The sequence below is a fragment of the Megascapheus bottae genome, chromosome 24 (genome assembly GCF_031878675.1).
Source record: "Megascapheus bottae isolate mThoBot1 chromosome 24, mThoBot2.hap1, whole genome shotgun sequence".
NCBI classification, from domain to species: Eukaryota; Metazoa; Chordata; class Mammalia; order Rodentia; family Geomyidae; genus Megascapheus; species Megascapheus bottae.
In genome coordinates, this window is record NC_143532.1 from 27,631,123 (window position 1) to 27,654,143 (window position 23,021).

At 42.5% G+C, this 23,021-nt stretch overlaps 1 protein-coding gene across 1 annotated transcript; it reads left to right on the plus strand.

Annotated features, from left to right (window-relative positions):
- Positions 1-2,140: 2,140 nt before the first annotated feature.
- Dnaja2 (DnaJ heat shock protein family (Hsp40) member A2) lies at positions 2,141-21,770 on the plus strand. Its single transcript, XM_090357686.1, has 9 exons — positions 2,141-2,330; positions 3,545-3,604; positions 4,208-4,431; positions 8,749-8,829; positions 9,212-9,345; positions 12,608-12,804; positions 18,345-18,489; positions 18,573-18,700; positions 20,055-21,770. Exons 1-9 carry the CDS (start codon positions 2,253-2,255, stop codon positions 20,244-20,246), a joined length of 1,239 nt encoding a protein of 412 aa, XP_090213812.1. The 5' UTR covers positions 2,141-2,252; the 3' UTR covers positions 20,247-21,770.
- Positions 21,771-23,021: the final 1,251 nt, after the last annotated feature.

Sequence of the window (23,021 nt, forward strand, 5' to 3'; positions counted from 1 at the left end):
TCTTTTCTCCAGTGAAAACTGTAGAAGAAATGAGAAAATGGTATTAGCTGGCAAGCATGGAGATCTAAGAAGAGACTGAGGGGCATTCCATATAGAGAATGGAGATATTTGGGGAACTCCAGCAAGTAAGCCAGGAATTTAAGCGAATTAAGACAATAGAAACAGATACCCAACACTCACATCTGTAGTCCTAGCTCCTCAGGAGAGTAAGATCTGAAGATGGTGGTTCAAAGGCAGCCTGGCAGGAAAGTCTATGAGTCTTTTTTTTAATATTTTTTATTGTAATTAATAAAAGGGTTACATGATATTTGCCAGATAGAAGGTGCATTAATTCACATACATTGATACCCTTTCACATGTCTTGGTCCCCATTACCCTCCCCTCCACCCCCCTCTATGAGAGTCTTATCACCAATTAACCATCAAAAAGCCAGAAAGAGGGGGAGGGGGGGGGGACTGGAACGTGGCTTAGTGATAGAGTACTTGCCTAGCATACATGAAGCCCTGGGTTCAGTTCCTCATTACCACATAAACAGAATAAAAGCGGAAGTGCTGAGAACTAGCCTTGAAAAAGCCTAAAGACAGTGCCCAGGCCCTGAGTTTAAGCCCCAGGATGGAAAGATAGATGATGGATAGACACACACACACACACACACACACACACCAGGAAACTAGAAATTGATGAATCAAAACAATAGGTGTCTAATACAGTACTTAGTTGCTTTTTTTCATACAAAAATATAAATTTATTGGGGAAGTGGATAGCAAGCTGACAGGCCAGGGATCAGTGCAGACTGACACGGAGTGGTTGCCAAGCTGGGAGTTGCTTTTGACTCCTAAGTATGCTATGCAGTCTTTTGAACAAGCAAGGCAACATACTAACATAAACGAGTCAGCAATGTTCACCAAGCTGTGAGAACCAGGATAACTTCACGGAGGGAGTACTATTTCCCATGGCACAAATAGCATCATCACCTCTTATCAGAGACCATCACTCCCCTGCACCCCTGCCCCCAGGTTTTCAGGCTGAATTTCTAACTCCTTGACTTGGCACTGAAGCACTCCACAACTCGGTCAGAGGGAATGTCAAGGAAGAAAGAGTATCCTGAGTGAGCAGCTTATGCTTGTCTCAGGTCCCAATAGATCAGAAAAGGTTATCCTTTTGTAGGGAAGGGTACATCCTAGACACACAGTAAGTCTTTCCTGGGCTAAATGACACCAAATGTAAATTGAGGGTCTCCACCACCCGTTGGCTCGTGCCATCTAGACCTCTAATGGCTAATCTTAAAAGCAATGTCGATACTTGATCCAGGTAAAATAGGCTGACCTTGGTTTGAATCTGAATGCCATAAACCAACTAAGTATGGGCCGGGAGCTAGTGTAATGGCTGGAGCTCGGAAGCTGTCGTTCACTCCTACAATCCTACTAAGGAGGGTGAGAGCTGATGATCCAAGTTCGAAGCTGGAGAGGGCAGAAACGTCCTTGCAACTCCAATTAGCCAGCAAAAAGCCGTATGCAGGGGTGTGGTTCAAGTGGTAGAGTGCCAGCCTTGAGCAAGAAAAGCAAAGAGACCAAGCCAAGCTCGCCGGCTCAAGCCTCCCCCCAGTTAATTCTAGTAAATGTCTTATTAAATCCCCTGTCACATGTGCACACCTGGGGAGGTGATGAGTAATAAACAGTGAAATAAACAGGCATGATGTGGGTCATTATGTCCAGGGGTGCGATGCACAGCTTTGGGGTGTCTGCAGGTTCTCCACGGCACACGCCCGCCCCCCCCCCCCCCCCCCCCCCCCGCGTGCCGCTTTCCGCCGGAACCCGGCCCTGAGCTCGGCCGGCGGGAGTCCCGGCGCGGACTAGCCGAGGCTCCGCGCAGGGAGCCGCCGGGCTCGCCGCTGGCCGCCGCACTTCCTTAGTGCCCGCGGCGACCGTACGTACACGGGGCCTGCCGGGTTCCGGAAGAGCGCCGGGCCGCGTTCCTCCCCGACATCCTCGGTCCCGCCTCCCAGGGCCTGACGCCCCCCGGGGAAGCGCGCAACCCGGGCCGCCCTTCCCGGCCTCAAACCCAACCGCTGCGCCCGAGCGCCGGGAGCGAGCGCGGCGACGTCACGGCGCGTCGTGCGTCGGGTCAAAGTTCGGCCCCACCTCCTCTTCCCCCTCGCTGTCTCCCTCGGCCTGCGCTGCCGCCGACGCAGCTTGTGTGGGCCCGGCTCCGCTCCGCCGCTTTCCTTCCCGAGCGCTGCCCGGCTGGTCGCCATGGCTAACGTGGCTGACACGAAACTGTACGACATCCTGGGAGTCCCTCCTGGCGCCAGCGAGAACGAGCTGAAGAAGGTATTGGGAGAGGGGGGTCGACCCGGCAGGGTGTGCGGGGCGCGGGGCCTGTGCGGCCGGGACCTCCAGGCCGCGCTTTGAGGCGGCCGCGAGCCGGCGCCGGCCGCGGCGAGCACAGGAAGCGGGGCGGCGGCCGTGGCGGGGCCGGCAGCGCCCCGGCCGCGCACCCCGGCCTGGGCTGACCTTGGGCCGCCGGCCCCACCCGCCCGCCCGCCGATGCCTCAGCTCCAACCCGCTCTGCTCTACCACGACGGAGACCATTCCTCCTCCGCCGCCCCGCAGCCGGGCGCCCCCGAGCCGCGGCCACCCTCTCGGCCCTCCCTCCCCGTGCCGAGGTCACTACCCCGGAAAAACAGGTTGGACCGAGGTGCCTGGCGCATCTCGGCCCTGGAGAAGCCTCACGCCGCGGACTTCAGCGCCGGCTCACGGGCGCCCCGGGGCGGCGCGGCGAGAAGGCCGGGGGCCGCTCCTCAGGGCGCCTCCGGGCTGATGGGGTTTGTTTCCCGGGAGCCGCGGCGACCGGTCTTCGAAGCTCCTCCCTCCTCCGCCCTCGCCCGGGAGCCGGAGGAAGCGTGGGTCTGTGTGTTGGGGTGCATTGTTCTGTGGGCAGGTGATCTAAATTGTTGGGTGCCGGCTCCAGGAATACGTCGTGGGTCCCAGCCAACCCCTGAGTGTAGGCTCACAATAAACGGCCCAATTGTCATCCTCTGGGTTGGTACAGCCCTTGAGACGTTTAAGCAAGCCCCTCAGCCATCTCCTCCATCCTGTGGTAGCTGGGAAAAAAATGAGAATGCTCCTCGGGCACCCAGTCAAAAGTAAAATGGACTTCCTGTTACCCTACCGGAAATGCTCGTCTGGATTATATAATTTCTGAGTCTGTGTGTGTGTGAACACTAAAATGCTTTGTGTTTATACCAACTGGTGGACTGCACAGCCGCCGAAATCATTCTACGCCCCCGTTAATTCCAAAGTTACTACCTAGATTCAGCTTACCTCTGACTTTACAGTTATGAGGGAAGACAGGAGCCATCATGAGTAGTGTGATTCTTTCTGTAGCTTAGCTCATATTGATGCTTTGGTGTCTATAAGGCTTAATGTATCACTCAAGTTTGCTGGGTTTTGGGCTTCTTGGTCTGGTTACTTACTGGCAATAAAAGACATTTGACACTAGTGAAAATTATGTTTAACTCTTTTTTTAAAATCTTTCTTTAAAGGCATACAGAAAGTTAGCCAAGGAATACCATCCTGATAAGAATCCAAATGCTGGGGACAAAGTAAGTTATTTAAACTTTTTATTTCTGGAATTTCAGCTTTAATCTAAATTTCCTTTGGAAAAAAAAGTGATGTAGGCCCACAGAGCCAAATTTTTATGTTAAGAATATTTTTAAGTCAGGTGCTAGTGCCTGTAATCCTAGCTAATCAGAAGATTTAAGATCTAAGGATTGGGGTTCAAAGCCAGCCTGGGCAGGAAAGTTCATGAGACTCTTACCTAAAAGTAACTATCATAAAAGTCAAATGTGGTGTTGGTGGTTCAAGTGGTACAGCTCTACCCTTGAGCACAAAAAGCTCAGGGACAGCATCCAGGCCCTGAATTCAAGCATCAAGCCCCAGGACACACACATATACATGAATATTTTCGTTTTGGCTGGAAGTCTGACTTAAGTGGTAGAGCTTTAGCCTAGCAAGTACAAAGCCGTGAGTTAAGCCCTAGTAGTACCAAAGAACATTTTAGTTTTGTAATAAAAATATTAACATTTTGAGCACTCACAGTAACTAGAGCCAGAATCAAACTAAAGGTAACATAAAGCTTTTATTAAAATTAAGTAGTCTTCTACTTGAAATTCCAATTGTTTTAATTTTTTGCTTTTTCTTTATAGTTTAAAGAAATAAGCTTTGCTTATGAAGTATTGTCTAATCCGGAGAAGCGAGAGTTGTATGACAGATATGGAGAACAAGGCCTTCGGGAAGGTAGTGGCGGAGGTGGTGGCATGGATGATATTTTCTCTCACATTTTTGGTGGAGGATTGTTTGGCTTCATGGGCAATCAGAGTAGAAGTCGAAATGGCAGAAGAAGAGGAGAGGACATGATGCATCCACTGAAGTAAATACCTTCTTAATGTGTTTTTAAAAAAAATATTCAGTATTTTTTCAAGTGGTGATACTCAGAAAAATTGTCACAGAATGTTCTTTGTGCAGAGGTGTGGGTGAATCTTCCTGTTTTCATTATTGCACAATTATAAATTTTATAGTTGCATGTTTTTATATTTTGCTTCAAATCTTAACAAGTGGATATTTAATGACTAGGAAAATGATCTCTTAGGCTACTGAGACTGCTTTTATTTATTTTATATGCACCTACATTAGTTGTACAAAAGGGCTTTCATTGTGACATTTCTAAACATGCGTACAATCCTCCCCAATCAAGTTCACCTGCTCTATCATTCTTCTCTCTTACCCCCTTCCCAAGTTACTTTTTATTTAAGAACTTATCAAGTGAGGGATTGCCTAGTATGAGTACATGTTAAAGTCATTTACTGCTTGATCGTTGGGGCACTCTTTTAAAATGGTTTCCATGGAGCTTTCTGGCTTTCAGCCTGGCAATAACCTGCCAGTATAAGAATGGTGTTGACCTTGATCTTAGACTGGGAATCAATCCATTGCTCACTTTTATCTGAAAATAGTGGATCTCACTTTGCAAAATATGAGAAATCTTTTTAAACTGGTAGTTTTTCATAGATTAATAATGGTTTTATTAGCAAATACGAGAAATTGAATGCAGCTCAAGTCCTGAAACATTTTATTTCTTTAAAAGAAAAAATTCTTGTGGGAGTGCCAGTAGCTCACACTTGTAATACTAACTACTCAGGAGTTGAGATTTGAATATAGCCGTTTGAAGCCAGAACAGACAAAATCTGTGAGACTTGTAGCTCCAAAAAACTACCAAAAAAAAAAAAAAAAGGCTGAAAGTGGAACTGTGGCTTAGTGGGAGAGTGCTAGCCTTTAACAGGAAAGCCTAGACCGTGAATTCAAGCCCTAGGACTAGCACAAAAATAATGAATTTTTAAAAATTCTGTACTGGGTGCTGGTGGTGTGCACGTATAATCCTAGCTACTTAGGTTCAAAGCCAGCCTGAGCAGGAAAGGCCATAAAACTGTTGTGGTGGTAATAGGGCTTGAACTCAAGGCTTCGACCTTTTTGCTCAAGGCTAGTATTCTACCACATTTAGGCACAACTCCAGGTCTGGTTGTTTGGATGTTAATTGGAAATAAGAGTCCGTAGACTTTCCTTTTTCTGTCTGGCCTGGCTTTAAACTGTGATCCTCAGATCTCATGAGCCACTGGTGCCTGGCTCATGAGTTCAAGGCCCAGGACTGGCATTAAAAAAAAAAAAAATCTGTAATTTAAATTGTAATCTTGTTTAGTCTCATTCCTAAATTTTTGTATATTTTAAAAGAATTTATCCTCAAAAGTACTATTTGGGGGAGCTAGGAATTTGGCCTAGTGGTAGAGTGCTTGCCTAGCATGCATGAAAGTCCGGGTTCGATTACTTGGTCCCACATACATAGAAAAAAGCCGGAAGTGGTGCTGAGGCTCAAGTGGCAGAGCTCTAGCCTTGAGAAAGTCCAAGGATAGTGCTCAGGCCCTGAGCTCAAGCCCAGGACTGGCCAAAAAAAAAAAAAAAAAAAGTACTATTTGGATGCCATTTCAAGAGTAATCTGTATTCTATTTTAAAAGATATACTTTACAGTAAGATGATTGCATGATTTAAAATTGTCCTGCTATTATGAACAATCTCTTAGGGTGGCTTCATATGACTTCATTTCATGAAGTGTTGCTGTGTTTTTTTAATTTTTAAAAATTATTTAGTTGTATAAAGGGATAACTAGTCAACTAATCAGTTTATAAGTACAGTATATTAATTGATACTAATCCTTGTTGACTTTGAGGAAGGCAGTATTGTTGTGTGTATAGGTGAGGGAGGTGGGGGGGGAGAGCGAGAGAGCATGCTGGTTTGGGGGCTTGAACTCATTGATTGAGTGCTGACCCTGAACTTCAAGCTACTACTCTAACACTTGAACTACAGCTCCACTTCTAGCATTTTGTTGGTTAATTGGAGATAAGAGTCATATGCATTTTCCTGCCAGGTGCCACCAGTGGTCTGCAGTTCATGGTTCAAAGCCAGCCCATGCACCAAAGTCCATGAGACTCTTATCTCCAGTTAACCACCCCAAAAATCGGAAATGGTGAGGTGGCTCAAGTGGTAGAGCACTAGCCTTGAGCTGAAGAACTCAAGGACAGAGCCTAGGCCCAGAGTTCAAGCCCCACAACCACCACCCCGCTTCCCCTCACCCCCCCCCCCCCAAAAAAAAGTTATGTGATGTTCCTGCCCAGGCAGCTTCAAACCATGTTTCTCTTGTCTCAACTTCTAAGTAGCTAGGGTTACAGGTGATCCACTGGCACTTGGTATCTTTACAGTTTTGTATCTGTGGCAGAGATTTCCAGGCAGACCTCAGTGCTTAGGGGCTGATTAAGATAAATTGCCCTGTAAAGCGATTGTGTACTGAAGAATGCCAGTTCAAACAAAATTAACTGCAATGAAAGGTTACTAGGTTTTTGTCTGTGTGTGTATGTGCCAATACTGGTGATTGAACTCTCAGAATTTCCTCTGCATGTTGGCTCTGAACCACTATCTTCAGATCTCAACCTTTTGAGTAGCTAAGATTATAGGGTAAGCCACTGGTGTACTGCTTTGTTATTTTTTTAAGTGTTATTATCATTTTACAGTACTGGGGTGTGAACTCAGGGCACTGTCCTTGGGCCCTTTTTGTTCAAGGCTGGTGCTGTGCCACTTGAGCCATAGTGCTACTTCCAGTTTTTTCTCTGTACATGGTACCAGGTAATCAAGTCCAGGGCTTCATGCATGCTAGATGAGCACTCTGCCACTACCCCACATTCCCAGCCCCAAGTATTACTATTTTTATAGTACTTGGAATTGAATCCAGAGCCTAGCACACAGTGTGCAAGTAAGTACTTTCCCATTTGAGCCACAAATACCCCCACACACACCCTTTTTGATTTGCTTTGGCTATACAGAGGTTTTCAGCTTAGGACCTCAAACTTGCTAAGAGTAAGCCTCAAAAAGCCGCTGCTGCTGCTTCTCTTTCTTCTTCTTCTTGCCTGGGCACTGTCTCTGAGATCTTTTGCTTAAGGCTAGTACTCTACCACTTTGATTCTCAGAACCACTTCTAGTTTTCTTATGGAGAGAAATGTCTCATGGCCTTGACTGCTCAGGCTGGCTTTTAAACACTTATCCTCAGCTTCTCAGCTAGGATTACAGGCATGAGCCACCAGCCAACACCTGGAAGGTTTTTAAATTTTATTTTATTTTTAAAAATTATTTTGGAAGTTGTCCCTATAATGACATGTTAGCATGAATAAAAATAAGTTTGATGTTTACTAGTTATGTATTTTTAATAAGCTTTGTTTTCTGACCACTTAAAACGAAAATGTACATCAAATGTATATAACTTGTTAAGCTTGAATAATGAAATTCTTTTAATGCATGTTTTCTCTGAACCACTATCTTCACATCTCAACCTTTAGGATCATAGGCCCCTTTGAAAACATGCTAAAAAAGTTGTTCAAACATAGTGTTAGTTACAGTTTGAGTTCTACAGAAACTCTAAAATTTGGGAAATCTATTTTCTGTCAAAATGTAATAGGACAACTTTTTTTCTTTGCCCCATAATCTTAAATTGTAAAACAACTTTAAGCCTTTCTAATTGTCTTGCAGTAGAGCTGACTTTGAAGTCATGCTTATAGGATCTTGGGCAAGTTAATATTTTAGTGCCTTGGTTTAATTGTATGAAGTGGGGATAATCGTGATTATAATAAGATTATGTTAGACGTTAGTTAGATTCTTGTCTGAGGTTAGAAAAAGTCAGCAATGCTGTGTAGTTATCAGCTCTTTCAGAAATTCGCAACAAATTATTAGCCTTGTGTTGTACATTGTTTTCGATCACACTACCTGTTGTCCTTATAGAATTGTTTGTAATTGTGAATTACAGATACAAAACCTCGGTCAGTTGAATTGGTTTAATGTGGGTCTTCTTGAATTACTTCTTTTTAAAAGTTACAGTGGAGGCCGGGAGTTTGGCCTAGTGGTAGAGTGCTTGCCTAACATGCACAAAGATTCCATGGTACCACATATACAGAAAAGCCAGAACTGGTGCTGTGGCTCAAGTGGTAGAGCATTAATCTTGAGGGAAGTCCAAGGATAGTGCTCAGGCTCTGATTTGAGTCCCCAGGACTGGCAAAAAAAAAAAGTTACAGTGGAATTTGATATATCAGCTAATTTTATAATATATGTTAAGAAATTGGTGGGCAAAATTATGTTGATCTGTTTCTTTTCTCCTCAGAGTGTCTTTAGAAGATCTATATAATGGCAAGACAACCAAATTACAACTTAGCAAGAATGTACTCTGTAGTGCATGCAGTGGGTAAGTGTGCTTTTTGGCTTATTCTTCGAATAGTATGTGGGACATCTTCTGTTGGATAAAAATGTTCATGATTTAAAACTCACTACATAACACTTTTAGATACCACTGTTAATTTAAAAATTAAACTATTGAAAATTGAAGATGAAAGTGAAATACACCATTTTCTTTTTTTTTTCCATGTATTTTTTGTTGTAATTAATAGAAGGGTTACATTATATTCACCAGATAGAAGGTACATTACTTCACAAACCATGATACCCTTTCTCATGTCTTGGTCCCCATTTCTCTCCCCCAGCCCCTGCCTTGAAAGACACCATTTTCTTATGACTGGTTGGAATTGTTTGTGGGGAAAAAATGTGATTTCTGTGTTTGCTTGCTTTAGTCAAGGTGGGAAGTCTGGAGCTGTTCAGAAGTGTAGTGCTTGTCGGGGTCGAGGTGTGCGCATCATGATCCGACAGTTGGCTCCAGGAATGGTACAACAGATGCAGTCTGTGTGCTCTGATTGTAATGGAGAAGGTATGTCTGTGGTTTTATATTGGAATGGGTTAGCATTGCAAAATCTGGAAAGACTACAATCTTCCTTTTGCTAATTGTATTTATATCATCTTCTTAAACAGTGGGATTCTAAAGGTGTTAAATTTTCTGTTATATATAGGTCTAGTGGACATAGTTCAACAGTAAGTTTCTCTTATACAGTGAAAAGTTGTGTCTTTTTGTTTATAGTAGGAGATTTCATTGTGGTATTTCTTGTCAAATATATAGTATAGTCCAGTCTGCTCCCGTCTCTCTTCTTACCTTTTCCTTCTTCCTTCCTTTGTGCTGGTAGTGGGCTTGAACTCAGGGCTCACTCCAGCTTTCACACAACTCTGTTAGGCCCTGGCACTCTGCCATTTGAATTCCACCTTCAGTTCTAGCTTTTTTGCTGATCATTTGAAAATAAGAAACTCAATTTTGTCTTGTCCAGGCTGGCTTTGGACCAAGATTCTCAGATCTCTGCATCCTGAGCAGCTTGGATTATAGACATGAGCCACCGGCACTCAGCAATATCTTCTCTTTTTTGTTTGACTTGTTATTGTGCGCACCTTGGGCTGATGACATCATTTAATGTGGTGGGGTTGAACTCAGTGTCTGGCTCATGTTTAGCGTATACTTTTTCTCTTATCTGAATCCTATTCCTGGGTTAGTTTTTAGTGGAATTCATTTCTTTCTTTTTTTTTTTTTTAGTGGGATTAATTTCTAGGAGACGAATCCCTTTGTCATTTATTTATGCTTGTTCTGGGGCTAGAACTCAGGACCTGGGCCCTGTCCCTTTTTCTCTCAAGGCTCTTTGCCATGAGACACAACTTTACTTCCAGCTTTATTGATGGTTAATTGAAGAGACTTAGGGGCTTAAGCCCAGGCTGACCTCAAACTATAATCCTCACATCTCAGCCTCTTGAGTAGCTAGGATTGTGTGTCAGCTGCCAGAGCCTGGCCCTTTGTCTTTTATTTAAGTTTTTTGTTGTTGTTTTATTTTTGGCAGTTGTGAGGCTTGAGCCCACCTGTGTGCTGTCCCTGAGCTTTTTTGCTCAAGGCAAGAGCCACACCTACACTTCTGGTTTTCTGGTTGTTAATAATATTCTCATAACCTTTCTTTCCCTCCCCTATCTCCCCTTTAGCTTTGATCCTCCTATTTCAACATCCTGCATAGCTAGGATTACAGGCATGAGCCACTAGCACCCAGCCCATGAGTCTTTTAAAAAACTGTATTTGATAGCTAGTGAGACCACAAAATTCTAATTAGTGGAGGATTTTACTGTAAGCAATGTTAGCTTTTGGGATTAGATATTGGAATTAAGCTGTTCTCATGGAAGTAAATATTTTAGACTGACTGGGCCCAGTAGTTTTTGTTCCATCTATTTACCTGTGCCCTCCAGTATGTAAACAAATGGGTATGGCTGTGTTTCAAAATATGGATTTATCAAAACAAATATATTTCCCAATTTGGCCTGTGGAGTATTTCTGGAGCAGTACTATCCAGCAAGTTTTTCTTATATGTTTTGTGTAGTTTCTTATTTATTTGACAGTGTTAGGAAGTAATCTAATGTAAGGACTGTTACATGCTGAACAGCACTGTACCTCAGACTATATGCCTCAAACCTGGTAGAATTGTTTCTGTGATCATAGAAATGTTTTCTCTCCAGTGCCCTGTGCATTGGTCAGTCCTCATTTTGAGAACTTGAAATGTGGCTTGGTAGGAGTTGGAGTTATTTTAGTGATAGAACATTTTAATACAATAGTGAAGAACCTCCCTATTGATCCTCAGCATTATAGCCGAGTTTGAGGAATTCATTTTTAAATTTTTCATTATCTCTCACATTGCAGAGCAACATTTCCATCCCCTCATTTTCTGAAGCTAGCTGTTTAGGAGACTGAGTCAAGAGTTTTAAGAGTTGGAGGCTGGAGTTTGTCCTAGTGGTAGAGTACTTGCCTAGCATGCATGATAGATTCCTTGGTACCTTATACATAGAAAAAAGCCAGAAGTGGTGCTGTTGCTCAGGTGGTAGAGCTCTAGCCTTGAGAAAGCCCAAATACTCAGGCCCTCCTGAGTTCAAGCCCCCCCACCTAAAATTTAAGAGTTGAAAGCCCAACTGTGACTAAGTTTTAGTCTTTAAGATTTCTATTAAATTAGCCATGTTATTTTTCTCACATTATACTATATACAGTTTCAGTTTTGCTTCATACTATGATGTTTCAGAAGAATATAGAGAAAAGGCTATGTTGTCGTGAAATAGAGATACCAGTGCTGGCTAAAACTCAGATAACTCTAAGAAATTCTTAGTGCCAGTGTCAGTAAATAACAGGAAGATCCAGCCAGCCACTGGTGGCTTATGCCTATAATCCTAGCTACTTAGGAGGCTGACATCTGAGGATCACAATTCAAAGCCAGCCCAGCCACGGAAAGTCCATGAGACTGTTATCTCCAATTAACTGCGCTGTGGCTCAGTGGTAGAGGGCTGATCTTGAGTTGAAGAGCTCAGAGACAGTGCCAAGGCCCAGAGTTCAAGCCCCACAACAACCCCCCCCCCAAAAAAAAAGAAAGGAATCGCTAGAGCCAGGCACTGGTAGCTCACACTTGTAAGCTAAGATTTGAGGATAGCAGTTCAAAGCCAGCCTGGACAGGAAAGTTTGTGAGATTCTTCTTTCCAGTTAAGCACCAAAGCAGCCAGAAGTAGAGCTGTGGCTCATATAGTAGAATGCTAACCTTGGACAAAAAAAGCTCACCGACAGTACCCAGGCCCTGAGTTTAAGCCTCAGGACTTGGCACCAAGAAAGTAAGATCCAGAGTTAGGGGTCAGGTGTAGTAGTGGAGTAGATAAAACCCTAGGTTTTATCCGTTTTATCCTCTTGTCTTTAGTCTGAAATAAACTTCGCTACTACAATTTACTAATAAGCCATAAAGAATATTTTAAATTTTACTTGGATTATTTCTGTACGTTGTTACATTTACTTGAAATGAGAACTGAAAGTAAACCGTTCCTGAAAAAAACAATTTGTAAGCTCCAGCATTTGACTTTACAAATGTTTTATCACGTTAGGCTTTGTTTTTAACTTTCAGAATAAGAGTCGAGGAATGAAAGTGTTGCAAAGCATAGCATTCTGAAATAGTGTGTAGTGGGATCCTTTAGGAAATACATTTAATGAGATAGGGCATTATCAAGACTTGTTATCCAGCTTACAAGTACAACACATAGTATTTTCATTGGAAGTTTATGTAAAATGCCCTATCTTTTTGCAGGGGAGGTAATTAATGAAAAGGATCGCTGTAAAAAATGTGAAGGGAAGAAAGTGATTAAAGAAGTCAAGATTCTTGAGGTCCATGTAGACAAAGGCATGAAACATGGACAGAGGATTACCTTCACTGGGGAAGCAGATCAGGCTCCAGGAGTGGAACCAGGAGATATTGTTCTTTTGCTACAGGAGAAAGAACATGAGGTAACTTCCTTTCTTTTAGTACTTCTCTTTTAATTTTTTTTTTTTTTTTTTTTTTTTTTTGCCAGTCCTGGGCTTGAGCTCAGGGCCTGAGCGCTGTCCTTGGACTTTCTCAAGGCTAGAGCTCTACCACTTGAGCCTCAGCACCACTTCCAGCTTTTTTCTATGTATGCAGTACCGAGGAATCGAACCTGGGTCTTCATACATGCTAGGCAAGCACTTTAACCGCTAGGCCAAACTCCCGGCCCCTCTCTTTTAAATTTTTATTTTATTTTTTTGCCAGTCCTGGGGCTTGAACTCAGGGCCTGGGCACTGTCCCTGGGCTTTCTCTCAAGGCTAACTCTCTACCACTTGAGCCAGAGCACCTCCTCTGGCTTTTTCTGTGTATACCGAGGGCTTGCCAGGGCTTCTTGCCTGCTAGGCAAGCACTCGTACTACTAGGCCCTGTGTGAGTGTCTGTATCTGTGTGTATGTCTGTTTTTGGTTTTAATTGATTGTGGGGATTGAACTCAGGACTTGGGTGCTGTTCCTAAGCTCTTTTGTTCAAGGCTGGCCCTCTACCACTTTGAGCCACAACTTCACTTTTGGTTTTCTGGTGGTTTAATTTGGAGATAGTCTCCTGGACTTTCCTGCCCAGCCAGCCTTGAACTGCAAGCCTCAGATTTCAGCTGCCTGAGTAGCTAGGATTACAGGTATAAGCCACCTGCACCTGGCAGACTTTTTTTTTTTCTCCCCTGGTGGTATTGGGGTTTGAACTCTGGGCTTTGTGCTTGGTGGGCAGGCACTCTACCATTTGTGCCACATCCCCAGTTGCATTTTCTTTTAGCCAAAATTTGGTCTTGGTTTTAAGAAATAGATCTGTTTGAAGATCTTAAGTTCAGTTTACTCAGCGTAGCTTACACAAGAATTGACTTGTATAAGACCAATAAGGGGTGGCTAGAGAAGTACCATAAATAACAGAGTGCTTGCTTAAGTAAGCACAGTACCCTGTTTAAAACCCTGTATCAAAGACAACAAAAGGGAGTCTCTCTGAACATTTGTATTTTACTTGGTGCAAAAGCCATACATCCAGTACTTTTAATTTCCTTTATTTTGTGCATGTCCTGGGGCTTGAGCTCTGGGCCTGGGTACTCTCCCTGAGCTTTGTGCTCAATCAAGGCAGTCCTCCTTGTTCTGTTTCACAAGTAGCAGGGATTACACACTTGACCTGGCCTACATTTACATTTTTGAAAATAAATTTAAAAGATGCTTAGCCTTTTAAATTTTTCTCCCAATTTCCCCTGTAGGCATTTCCGTCTTCATGACAAAGGAATACTTGACTCAACTGGGAGCTGTAAATTCCCTGATAACAGAGCTCAGATTACAAGAACAGCTTAACCAGGTGGAGATACCAGAGTTCCTCCCCCACCCTACCCCCCTGCCAGGAAGCTCCCACCCTTTCCTTTGTCATTAGAGATAGGTCAGTTCAAACAGCAAAGGTGTCAGTGGTTGCCCCAGCCTTGTTGAGATTCCCTTGGCCACCTGTGTATGGCCAAGCCCAACCACATGGCTGGTGGCCTATAAAAGTAGCTTGTAAAGATTAGGCGGGGCTGCTCTCTCACTCACATCTTAGAGATGGCCCTGACTGGTTAGTATGATTCTTAATGCTAGGAGTGGAATAAAATTCTGTTTAACTTCTAAAAAAAAAAAAAAAATTTCTCCCAGTTTGATGATTTGATGGTCATTTGATTTCAAAGATCAAAAAAGCTAGTTACTTGTGTCTCATGCCTATGATCCCAGCTAGTCTAGAGGCTGAGATATGGGCATCTCAGTTCAAAGCTATCCTGGGCAAGAAGGTCTGTTAGTCACTTATTTCCAGTTAACTAGCAAAAAAGCTGGAAGTAAGCAGTGACTCAAGTGGTAGAGGGCTGGGTATGTCTTCACTAGAATTCTGCCTCAGGATCTTGTAGATTGAGAGATTTGTTGTCCCTTTTTTGGGGAAGGGGTGGCAAGGGGAAGGAGAGTGGTACTGGGCATTAACCTTGTCCTTGCAATTACTGGATGAGCAGTCTACAACACCTGCTCTTTTGATTTAGTTTTAAAATAAAGTCTAAAATTTTTGCCTGTACCATCTTGGGCTGAGATCCTTCTATTTATACTTCCCATGTAACTGAGATGACAGGTATATACCACTATACTCAGCTGTTTATTGACATACAGGATTTCAGTAATTTTTTTCCTGGACCGCCATCCTGAGTCTCTCAGTCTTCACCTCCCAAGTTGCTAGGATAATAAGTATAAGCCCCTTGCCATGCTTCTTCTTTTTTTTTTTTTTTGCCAGTCCTTGAACTCAGGGCCTGGGCACTTGAGCTTCTTTTGTTTAAGACTAGCACTCTTCCAATTGAGCCACAGCCCCACTTTTGTATTTTTCTGGTTATGTGGTACTGAGGAATCAAACAAAGGACTTCATGTATGCTAGACAAACCCTCTCCCACTAAGCCACATTCCCACCCAGATATTTTAATTGGAATCACTTCAGATTGAACTGTCCTGTATGGTATTCCTCCTGCCCCTGTTTCTACTATAGTTTTAACCAGACTGGTAACAGATGATTCTTAGAACATTTGCTAATATTTTGCTGTATATCAACATTTTAATATATTACTATATAACAGCAATGAAAAGTTTTCCTTAAGACTTACCGATTTCATTGTGAGGAATGCACATAGAGAACATTTATTCTCAAGCCTTTGTATTATATTACAATCCCCTAGATGTCTTTTTAAAACTATAGTTTGCTAGTTCCACCTCCATTGTTTCTGGCAGAACATGTGGAATATAGGGGCAAGAAGTGTACTGACAGTGCTATTCAAACTATTGGCCCAAACTACACTCGAGAATCACTGCTTATGATTGTACTTTATATCATAGGTTAATTTAGGGGGAAACATATCTTTTATGGTCTCTCTAACAAGCCAAGATGGCCTTTTGTTTGTAGTTTTGTTGTTTTTGGATTGTTTCTTTGTTTTTAGTAGTTATGGAGTATGAAACTGAGGACTCTTCCGCCCCCCCTCCTCTTTTTTGGGGGTGGGGGTGAGCCATGGGGCTTGGACTCAGGACTTGGTTGCTGTCCCTGAGCTTTTTGATTAAGGCTAGCGCTCTGCCACTTTGAGCTATAATTCCATATCTGGTTGTCTGGGGGTTAGAGATAGTATTTTAGGAACTTTACTACCCAGGCTGACTTTGAATCATGATCCTTGGATCTTGGCCTCATCAGTAGCTAGGATTATAGGCATGATCTGAGGGCCATCTTGTGTCTTCTTGACAAGTGCTGTACCACTTGTGCCTTGTCTCATTCTTTTTGCTTTAGTTACTTTTTAAGTAGTGTCTTGCCCTCTTTGCCCGGCCAGCCTAAATTGTTCTTTAGAATCAATGTTAACTAGTTTTCTCTGTGTGTGCACCACCCACCGCCTACCGCCTACTCCCCCCAGGTTATTTTCCTATATAGGAATTGAAATCAGTAACCTGAATTGCAGTGTTCTCAACCTGTGGGTCTTGGAAGATTATGCATATAAAGAAATAAAAATAGGTTAATAAAGAGGAGGAATATGTATGGGTAGTGATTTTTCCAATAATTCTGGTGTCTCCTCTTCAATTCTGTGATTCTAGTTGCAGCACAGCAATTGTCAAAAAAGCTGGAAGAGGAGCTATGGTTCAAGAGATAGAGCACCAGTGTTAAAGGTGGGGGGGGGGTGGAAAACGTCAGGGACAGCTCCCAGGCCCTAATTCAAACACAGTATCAGCACCTCCCACCCCACACCACCAAAAATAAAAGATGAGCCAAGTGCAGTGGCTCACATCTATAATCCTAGCTACTCAGGAGTCTGAGATCTGAGGATCACGGTTCAAAGCCAGCTAGGGCACTAAAGACCTTGAAAAGCTTATCTCCCATTAACCACTAGAAAACTGGAAGTGGTACTGTGGCTCAAGGTGAGGGTAGGGTGGTAGCCTTGAGCTGAAGAGCTCAGGGACAGTGCCCATGCGCAGAGTTCAAGCCCCATGACTGACAAAAAAAATAAAAGATGAGGGCCGGGAGTTTGGCCTAGTGGTAGAGTGCTTGCCTAGCGTGCATGAAGACCCAGGTTCAATTCCTCAGTACCACATACACAGAAAAGAAGCCGAAAGTGGTAGAGTGCTAGCCTTAAGAAAGCCCAGGGAGAGTGCCCAGTCCCTGAGTTCATGCCCCAGAACTTGGGGGGAAATAAATAAATGGTGAAACTGGGGCACTGGTGTCATCTGTAATGGCTGGCTACTCAGGCTGATATCTGAGGGTCTCAGTTCAAAGCCATCCTGGAGAGGAATGTCCATGAGACTGTTACCTCCAGTTATCTACCAAAAACCTAGAAGTAGAGGTATGGCTCCAGTAAAATAAATAAAGTGGCCACAGACAGTGCCCAGCTCCTGAGTTCAGGTATCAGAACTGGTGACATAAAAGAATGGAATAAAAATTCTGCTGGGTCACTTAAGACAGAAAGTATACTAAGTAGCAGATACTTGGTGTTGAAAAGCTAGGTGACCTTTCTGGTCACTAGTGGCTCTTAGGCTAAGATCTGAGGGTTTCAATTCAAAGCCTATCTGAAAAGTCCATGAAACTACACTCCACCTTGAGTGAAAAAGCTAAGGGAGAGCTCCCTGACCCTGAGTTTAAGCACTAGTCAGTTCATACACACCAGACTATATGACCTTCCACTGCAGTTTTGGGTTTGGTTTGGTTTGGTTTGGTTTTTGAAGGGGATGGGGGTGCTATGAGTCATTGGGCCTGAACTCAGGGCACTTTACCACTTGAACCACAGCTCTATTTCCAGCCTTTGCTAATTAGTTGGACATTAGCTTTTGAACTAAGAGTCTCAAATTTCAGTCTCTTTGAATAGCTAGAATTAGATAATCCTCTGCAAGTGCATAGGCTCCTGGCTGTAGCTGTGAGCGTGCGCGCGCGCGCGTGTGTGTGTGTGTTAGTAGTAGGGCTTGAACTGGGGCCTTGGGCACTATTCCTTAGCTCTTTCTGCTCATAGTTCTATTTCTGGATATTGGTGGTTAATTGAGGATAAGTGTCATTGGACTTTTCCATGTCCTCACATCTCAAGCTCTTGAGAGGCTAGGTTTCACAGGCTTGAGCCACCACTTCTCAGCTTGGCTGAACTTTTTAAAGTATTGAACAACCTCTGTTCAGATGGGGTCTGGCCGTGCTCCATATCGGCCTGTTTGGTTTTCTATATAGGCCATAGGCATGTGAGCTCAGGAACACAATTAGAAAATGAGTCATTGTTACAAAGTAAACCTGTTGCTAATTTTTGATGCCTCAGCTCTGTTCTCTTCCTGGTGTATAAATCCCAGAGCTTTCTTAATTAAAGCTTGTAGCATTCTGCTTCCTAATACAAATTTAGAAAATTTGGGATAGTGGCACTTCTCCTTGACATTGAATGGTGGAATTAAAGTTTTGAAATTGACTAGAAGATGTATAGCAGGATAATGTCTTGAAAATAAATTTGTGTATTTTGTCTTAGGTGTTCCAGAGAGATGGAAATGACTTGCACATGACATATAAGATAGGACTTGTTGAAGCTTTATGTGGCTTTCAGTTCACATTCAAGCACCTTGATGCACGTCAGATTGTGGTGAGATACCCCCCTGGCAAAGTAATTGAACCAGGTAAGTTAATATTTCTCTCAAAGGAATATTATTGAATTCATTTCTTGGGTAAGATTTTTACCATATTTCTTCTTAAATAATAGGATGTGTTCGTGTAGTTCGAGGTGAAGGAATGCCTCAGTATCGTAATCCCTTTGAAAAAGGTGATCTTTACATAAAATTTGATGTGCAGTTTCCTGAAAACAACTGGATCAACCCAGACAAGCTTTCTGTAAGTGGTTTTTTTGTTCTTCAATTTAAACAACTAGAATATTTTTGTTTTGTGCTTGATACAGTATCTTCCTATTTAGCCCAGGCTGGTGTTGGATTTAGATTTGAAGTACATTTCTTCAGTATGTTCGATTTAGTCCTTAAGTGCTAAGATTAGTTCCCAAAAATTGAATTTTTACTTCCTTGAGACAGACTCGCTGTTGTAGTCTAGGATAGTCTTAAATTGAAAATCCTCCTGCTTGACCTCCTAAATTCTGAGATTATATGTGTGGGCACCTAGGAGCTAAATTACCTTTTTGTGTATTTGCTAGTATTAGTTTTTGAACTCAAGAGTCTACTGTGGTGCTTATTCAGAATATCACAGCTGGCACTCTGCTTCTTGAACCATGCTTCAGGTTTGTATTTTGCTGATTAATTAGAAAGAGTCTTACAGCTTTTCTGCCCAGACTAGTTTGGATGCTAATCTGATCTCAGCATCGTGAATAGCTAGAATAACATGTGTAAGCCACAGGCACTCAAGTACTTTTTAAACATTTGTGTTAACTGATGGATTTGCCTGGTTATTATGAAAATGCAAATTGCTAATGTAAATGTTTGTGGAGGAAATTGTTAAATAATGGTTGAGATTCTTGAGAATCCTTGAGAGCAAGTTCCTTACTTGAAGGCAAAAACTTACTTGAAGGCCTAATACTCTTAATACATTACAGATTGAAGAATACATTCCTGCAGTGAAAATTCTCAGTGTTTAAATGTTAGCAACTAAGTTGTTGCTGCTATTGCTGTTTCGTTGTTGTTGTCCTCATCTTCCTCCTTCTCCTTTCTCCTTTCTCCTCCTCCTCCTTTTTTTTTTTGCTTTTTTTTATTGTAATAAATAAAAGGGTTACATTATATTTGCCATATAGAGGGTGCATTAATTCACATACATTTGATACCCTTTTACATGTCTTGATACCCTTTACCCTCCCTCCCACCGCCACGCGTCCCCCCCCCCCCCCCCCCCCGTCGTCTTTTCCCTATTTTTTTGAACTTGGCCTGGGCACTGTCCCTGAGCTCTTGAGCTCAAGGCTACACCCTACCCGTGAGCCAAGCCCCACTTCCCATTTTCTAGAACTTAATTGGAGATAAAAAGTCTCAGGTCCTTTTGTTCCTGGGCTGGCTTTGAACCTCGATCCTCAGATCTCAGCCTCCTAAGTAGCACTCATCTAGTTTTTCTTCTTTCTATCTTAATACAGAAAAGATGTGCAAATTTGCCCTGTTGGTTATCATTTTGTGATTTCTGACTTGAATTGCAAGGGCCAGTCAAAAGAGAAGGTGATGATAATGCTAACCATTGTTTTTGTCTTGTTTGAAAAAAGGAGTTAGAAGATCTTCTGCCATCTAGGCCAGAAGTTCCTAATGTAATTGGAGAAACAGAGGAGGTGGAGCTTCAGGAATTTGATAGCACTCGAGGCTCGGGAAGTGGTCAGCGGCGGGAAGCCTATAATGATAGCTCTGACGAAGAAAGCAGCAGCCATCACGGACCTGGCGTGCAGTGTGCCCATCAGTAAACTCTGCAAACAATTGCACAGGTGGATTTTCTTTCCACATTTGCCTGATTTGTTCTCAGTAATCCAGCTATTGGAGTGTCTGATCAATCCAGAGGAACTGGTGGACACCTGTTGGTCTATGTGTAACTTTTAAATTGGTATAGTATCTACAGAGTGTATAATTTAAACTAACCACAAAGCTTTACATCTTCATTTCGACTGTTCTGTAGCAGAATAAAGCACTTGAAAGGAAATAAGACTCCCTTTCACACATTGGTTATAAGTTTCAGTCCTGGTATCTATGCTTGATTTTTATCAGTTTTGTGTAGATTTTATGTTTCATACTTTAAATTCAAATCCCACATTGTAAAGTTTGTACAATTCGTCCTGAAGCTTTGTGTTTGGCTGCACCTGCATAAGCTGCTACAAATAGAATAAAGAATTTCATAGCCTGTGTCTATCATTTTAGATGCATGGAAAAATGGGCTTTGCACACAATGGGTTTGGAGCTGACTGGGAACAATGGGAAAAATTACATTAGCGGTGGTTGTAAATTTTTTTTAACCATCTTGTGAAAGGTTTCCAAAAAAAATAAAAAGCAGTTGGTGTAAATTATTCTGTGTCACATTTCTAGAAGGAAGAATATTTTGAAGTGTTAGAATGTATCTTTAAACTGAAGAATGTACCTTTTAGTTCAGTTTTTTTTTTTTTTAACGGCCCTTAAGAAACCCATTGACCTGAAGCTTATGTTCAGGCACCTTCCCATTTTGTAGTTTTTAAAAGATGCTAGAAACAGGCATTATTGACCCTCCCTTAATAGGGAGGGTCAAGGATATCATCCTAAGTTATGATTCAGAACTTCGGGGTTAGCCCGCCCAGGTCTGCATCTCCTCATATGCCACTTTTTAAAAGTAGAGCAAATCAGTAGTAGAACCATGTTTGCATAGAACCTGTCAACATGCTGTTTTCATTAAACGTTAAGTTTCAAAAGCTGTCTCCATTAAGTTGAATATTTAAAGTTGGGGGGAACATTAACTATTTTGATTTTTTTAAATAATGTTTTATAGAATAGGCTCAGGCTGGTATGAGGAATAAATCAGGTAAAACTATGAAAGGTTGTTCCTCATCCTTCCATCTTACTACCTTTTTATTCCTGAAGTAGATCATTTTAGAGCATGTTACTTGAGGGAAAAAGGGCATAAGATGTACCCTTTACATGTGTAAAGGTACAAATGTGGAAAACTGAAAACTAGTTTTAAAATTGATGCCATCTCTGAGCCTCAATACATTACTGTTAATTTCTAGGTCTGTTAGAACCTAAGTAACAGAAGATGTGCTGACATTAATCAAGACCTATGAGGTTTAAATTATTGCCCTTATCCACTCTACCTCCATTGTACAAAAACTTCTGCAACAAGCCTGGGCAAGAGTGAACAGCATAATACTTTTGTATCCACGGGTACCTCCCCACAGCACTTTAAGCAGTGAGCAATGCAGTGGCAATATAAACTTTGTAGCCTTTCCAATAAAGGTTTATGAAACGGTTGTTCAGTGAAGTCTTTCTTTCAGTTCTCAGGTTTTGTGTTTTTTCTTTTTACCCAAGTTTTGCTTTGTTTTAACCAGTCCTGGGGACTGAACTCAGGGCATGGGCTCTGTCCTTGGGCCTTCTCAAGGCTAGGGCTCTACCACTTGAGCCACAGTATCACTTCTGGCTTTTTCGGTGTATGCTAGGCAAACACTCATACCACTAGGCCAGACTCAACAAAGCAAAATGTTCTGAAGAAGGGAAGACCTTCTTACCCAGTCTTAGACTCGATCTGTTGTAGTGCACGGGTCTAAAAACTAAGTGTATATAAACTATTGAGGTCTAACAAACATAAAACTTTATAGATGAACAGTTGTTGAACCAAGTATCTAATGGTTTTTGGAACCAAGTCTGATAGTCTAAATCTCTGAAAAGTAATTCTAGGAAAATAATATACCTCTGTTAGTGCATGAGGATTAGGGAACCTGTGTTAATTTTTTAAATAGATGTATTTTTTGAGATCTTAATGTTTCATACACTGATCTCAATTGATCACAACTTCCCCGGGCCAGGTGGGGCCGGAGTGAGGGGACATACATTCTGGGACTAAACACATGAACAGCCAGGCTCAGCTCCAAAATGTATTTTAGATAAATGTAGTCCAATACTATTGGATAATGTTAAATATTCGGTTTGCCAAACAACATAACATTAAGGCATTCTTACATTTTGTCAGTACGGGGCTGTGGTTTCATGGTTTTATGCTTGCTTGGCTGACTTCCTCAGCTAGTACTCTACCATTTGAGCCATATCCAGCCTATCTTTTTGCTAGATGTTTTGACATGTGGAGTCTTTTAGACTTCTGCAAGTATAAAATACAAGAGAACACAAAACTCACTGAAAATGCTGGCATAGACTCCTTTGGTGAAACAGCCTGGTGCCAGCCTTACATACTAAAATCTGATGTCCCTGGGAGTTAGATCTTCCCTATGGACAATTGATCGCAGCTGAATTAGTTTCCCAAGGATATGTTCTAGCATATCCAGTTTTTGAGACCACAGCATATGAGGGGGTCGACGGTGGCCTCTGGAGGATAGATCACCAAGGATCTCCAGCCTTCTCAAACTAAGGCCAGGCACCAGTGGCTCATAGCCTCTAATCCTAGCTATTCAGGAGGCTGAGATCTGAGGACTCAGGATTCAAAGGTTGCCTGAGAAGACAAGTTCGGAAGACTCCACTTCCAATTACCCATATAAAGTCCAAAGTGGAGC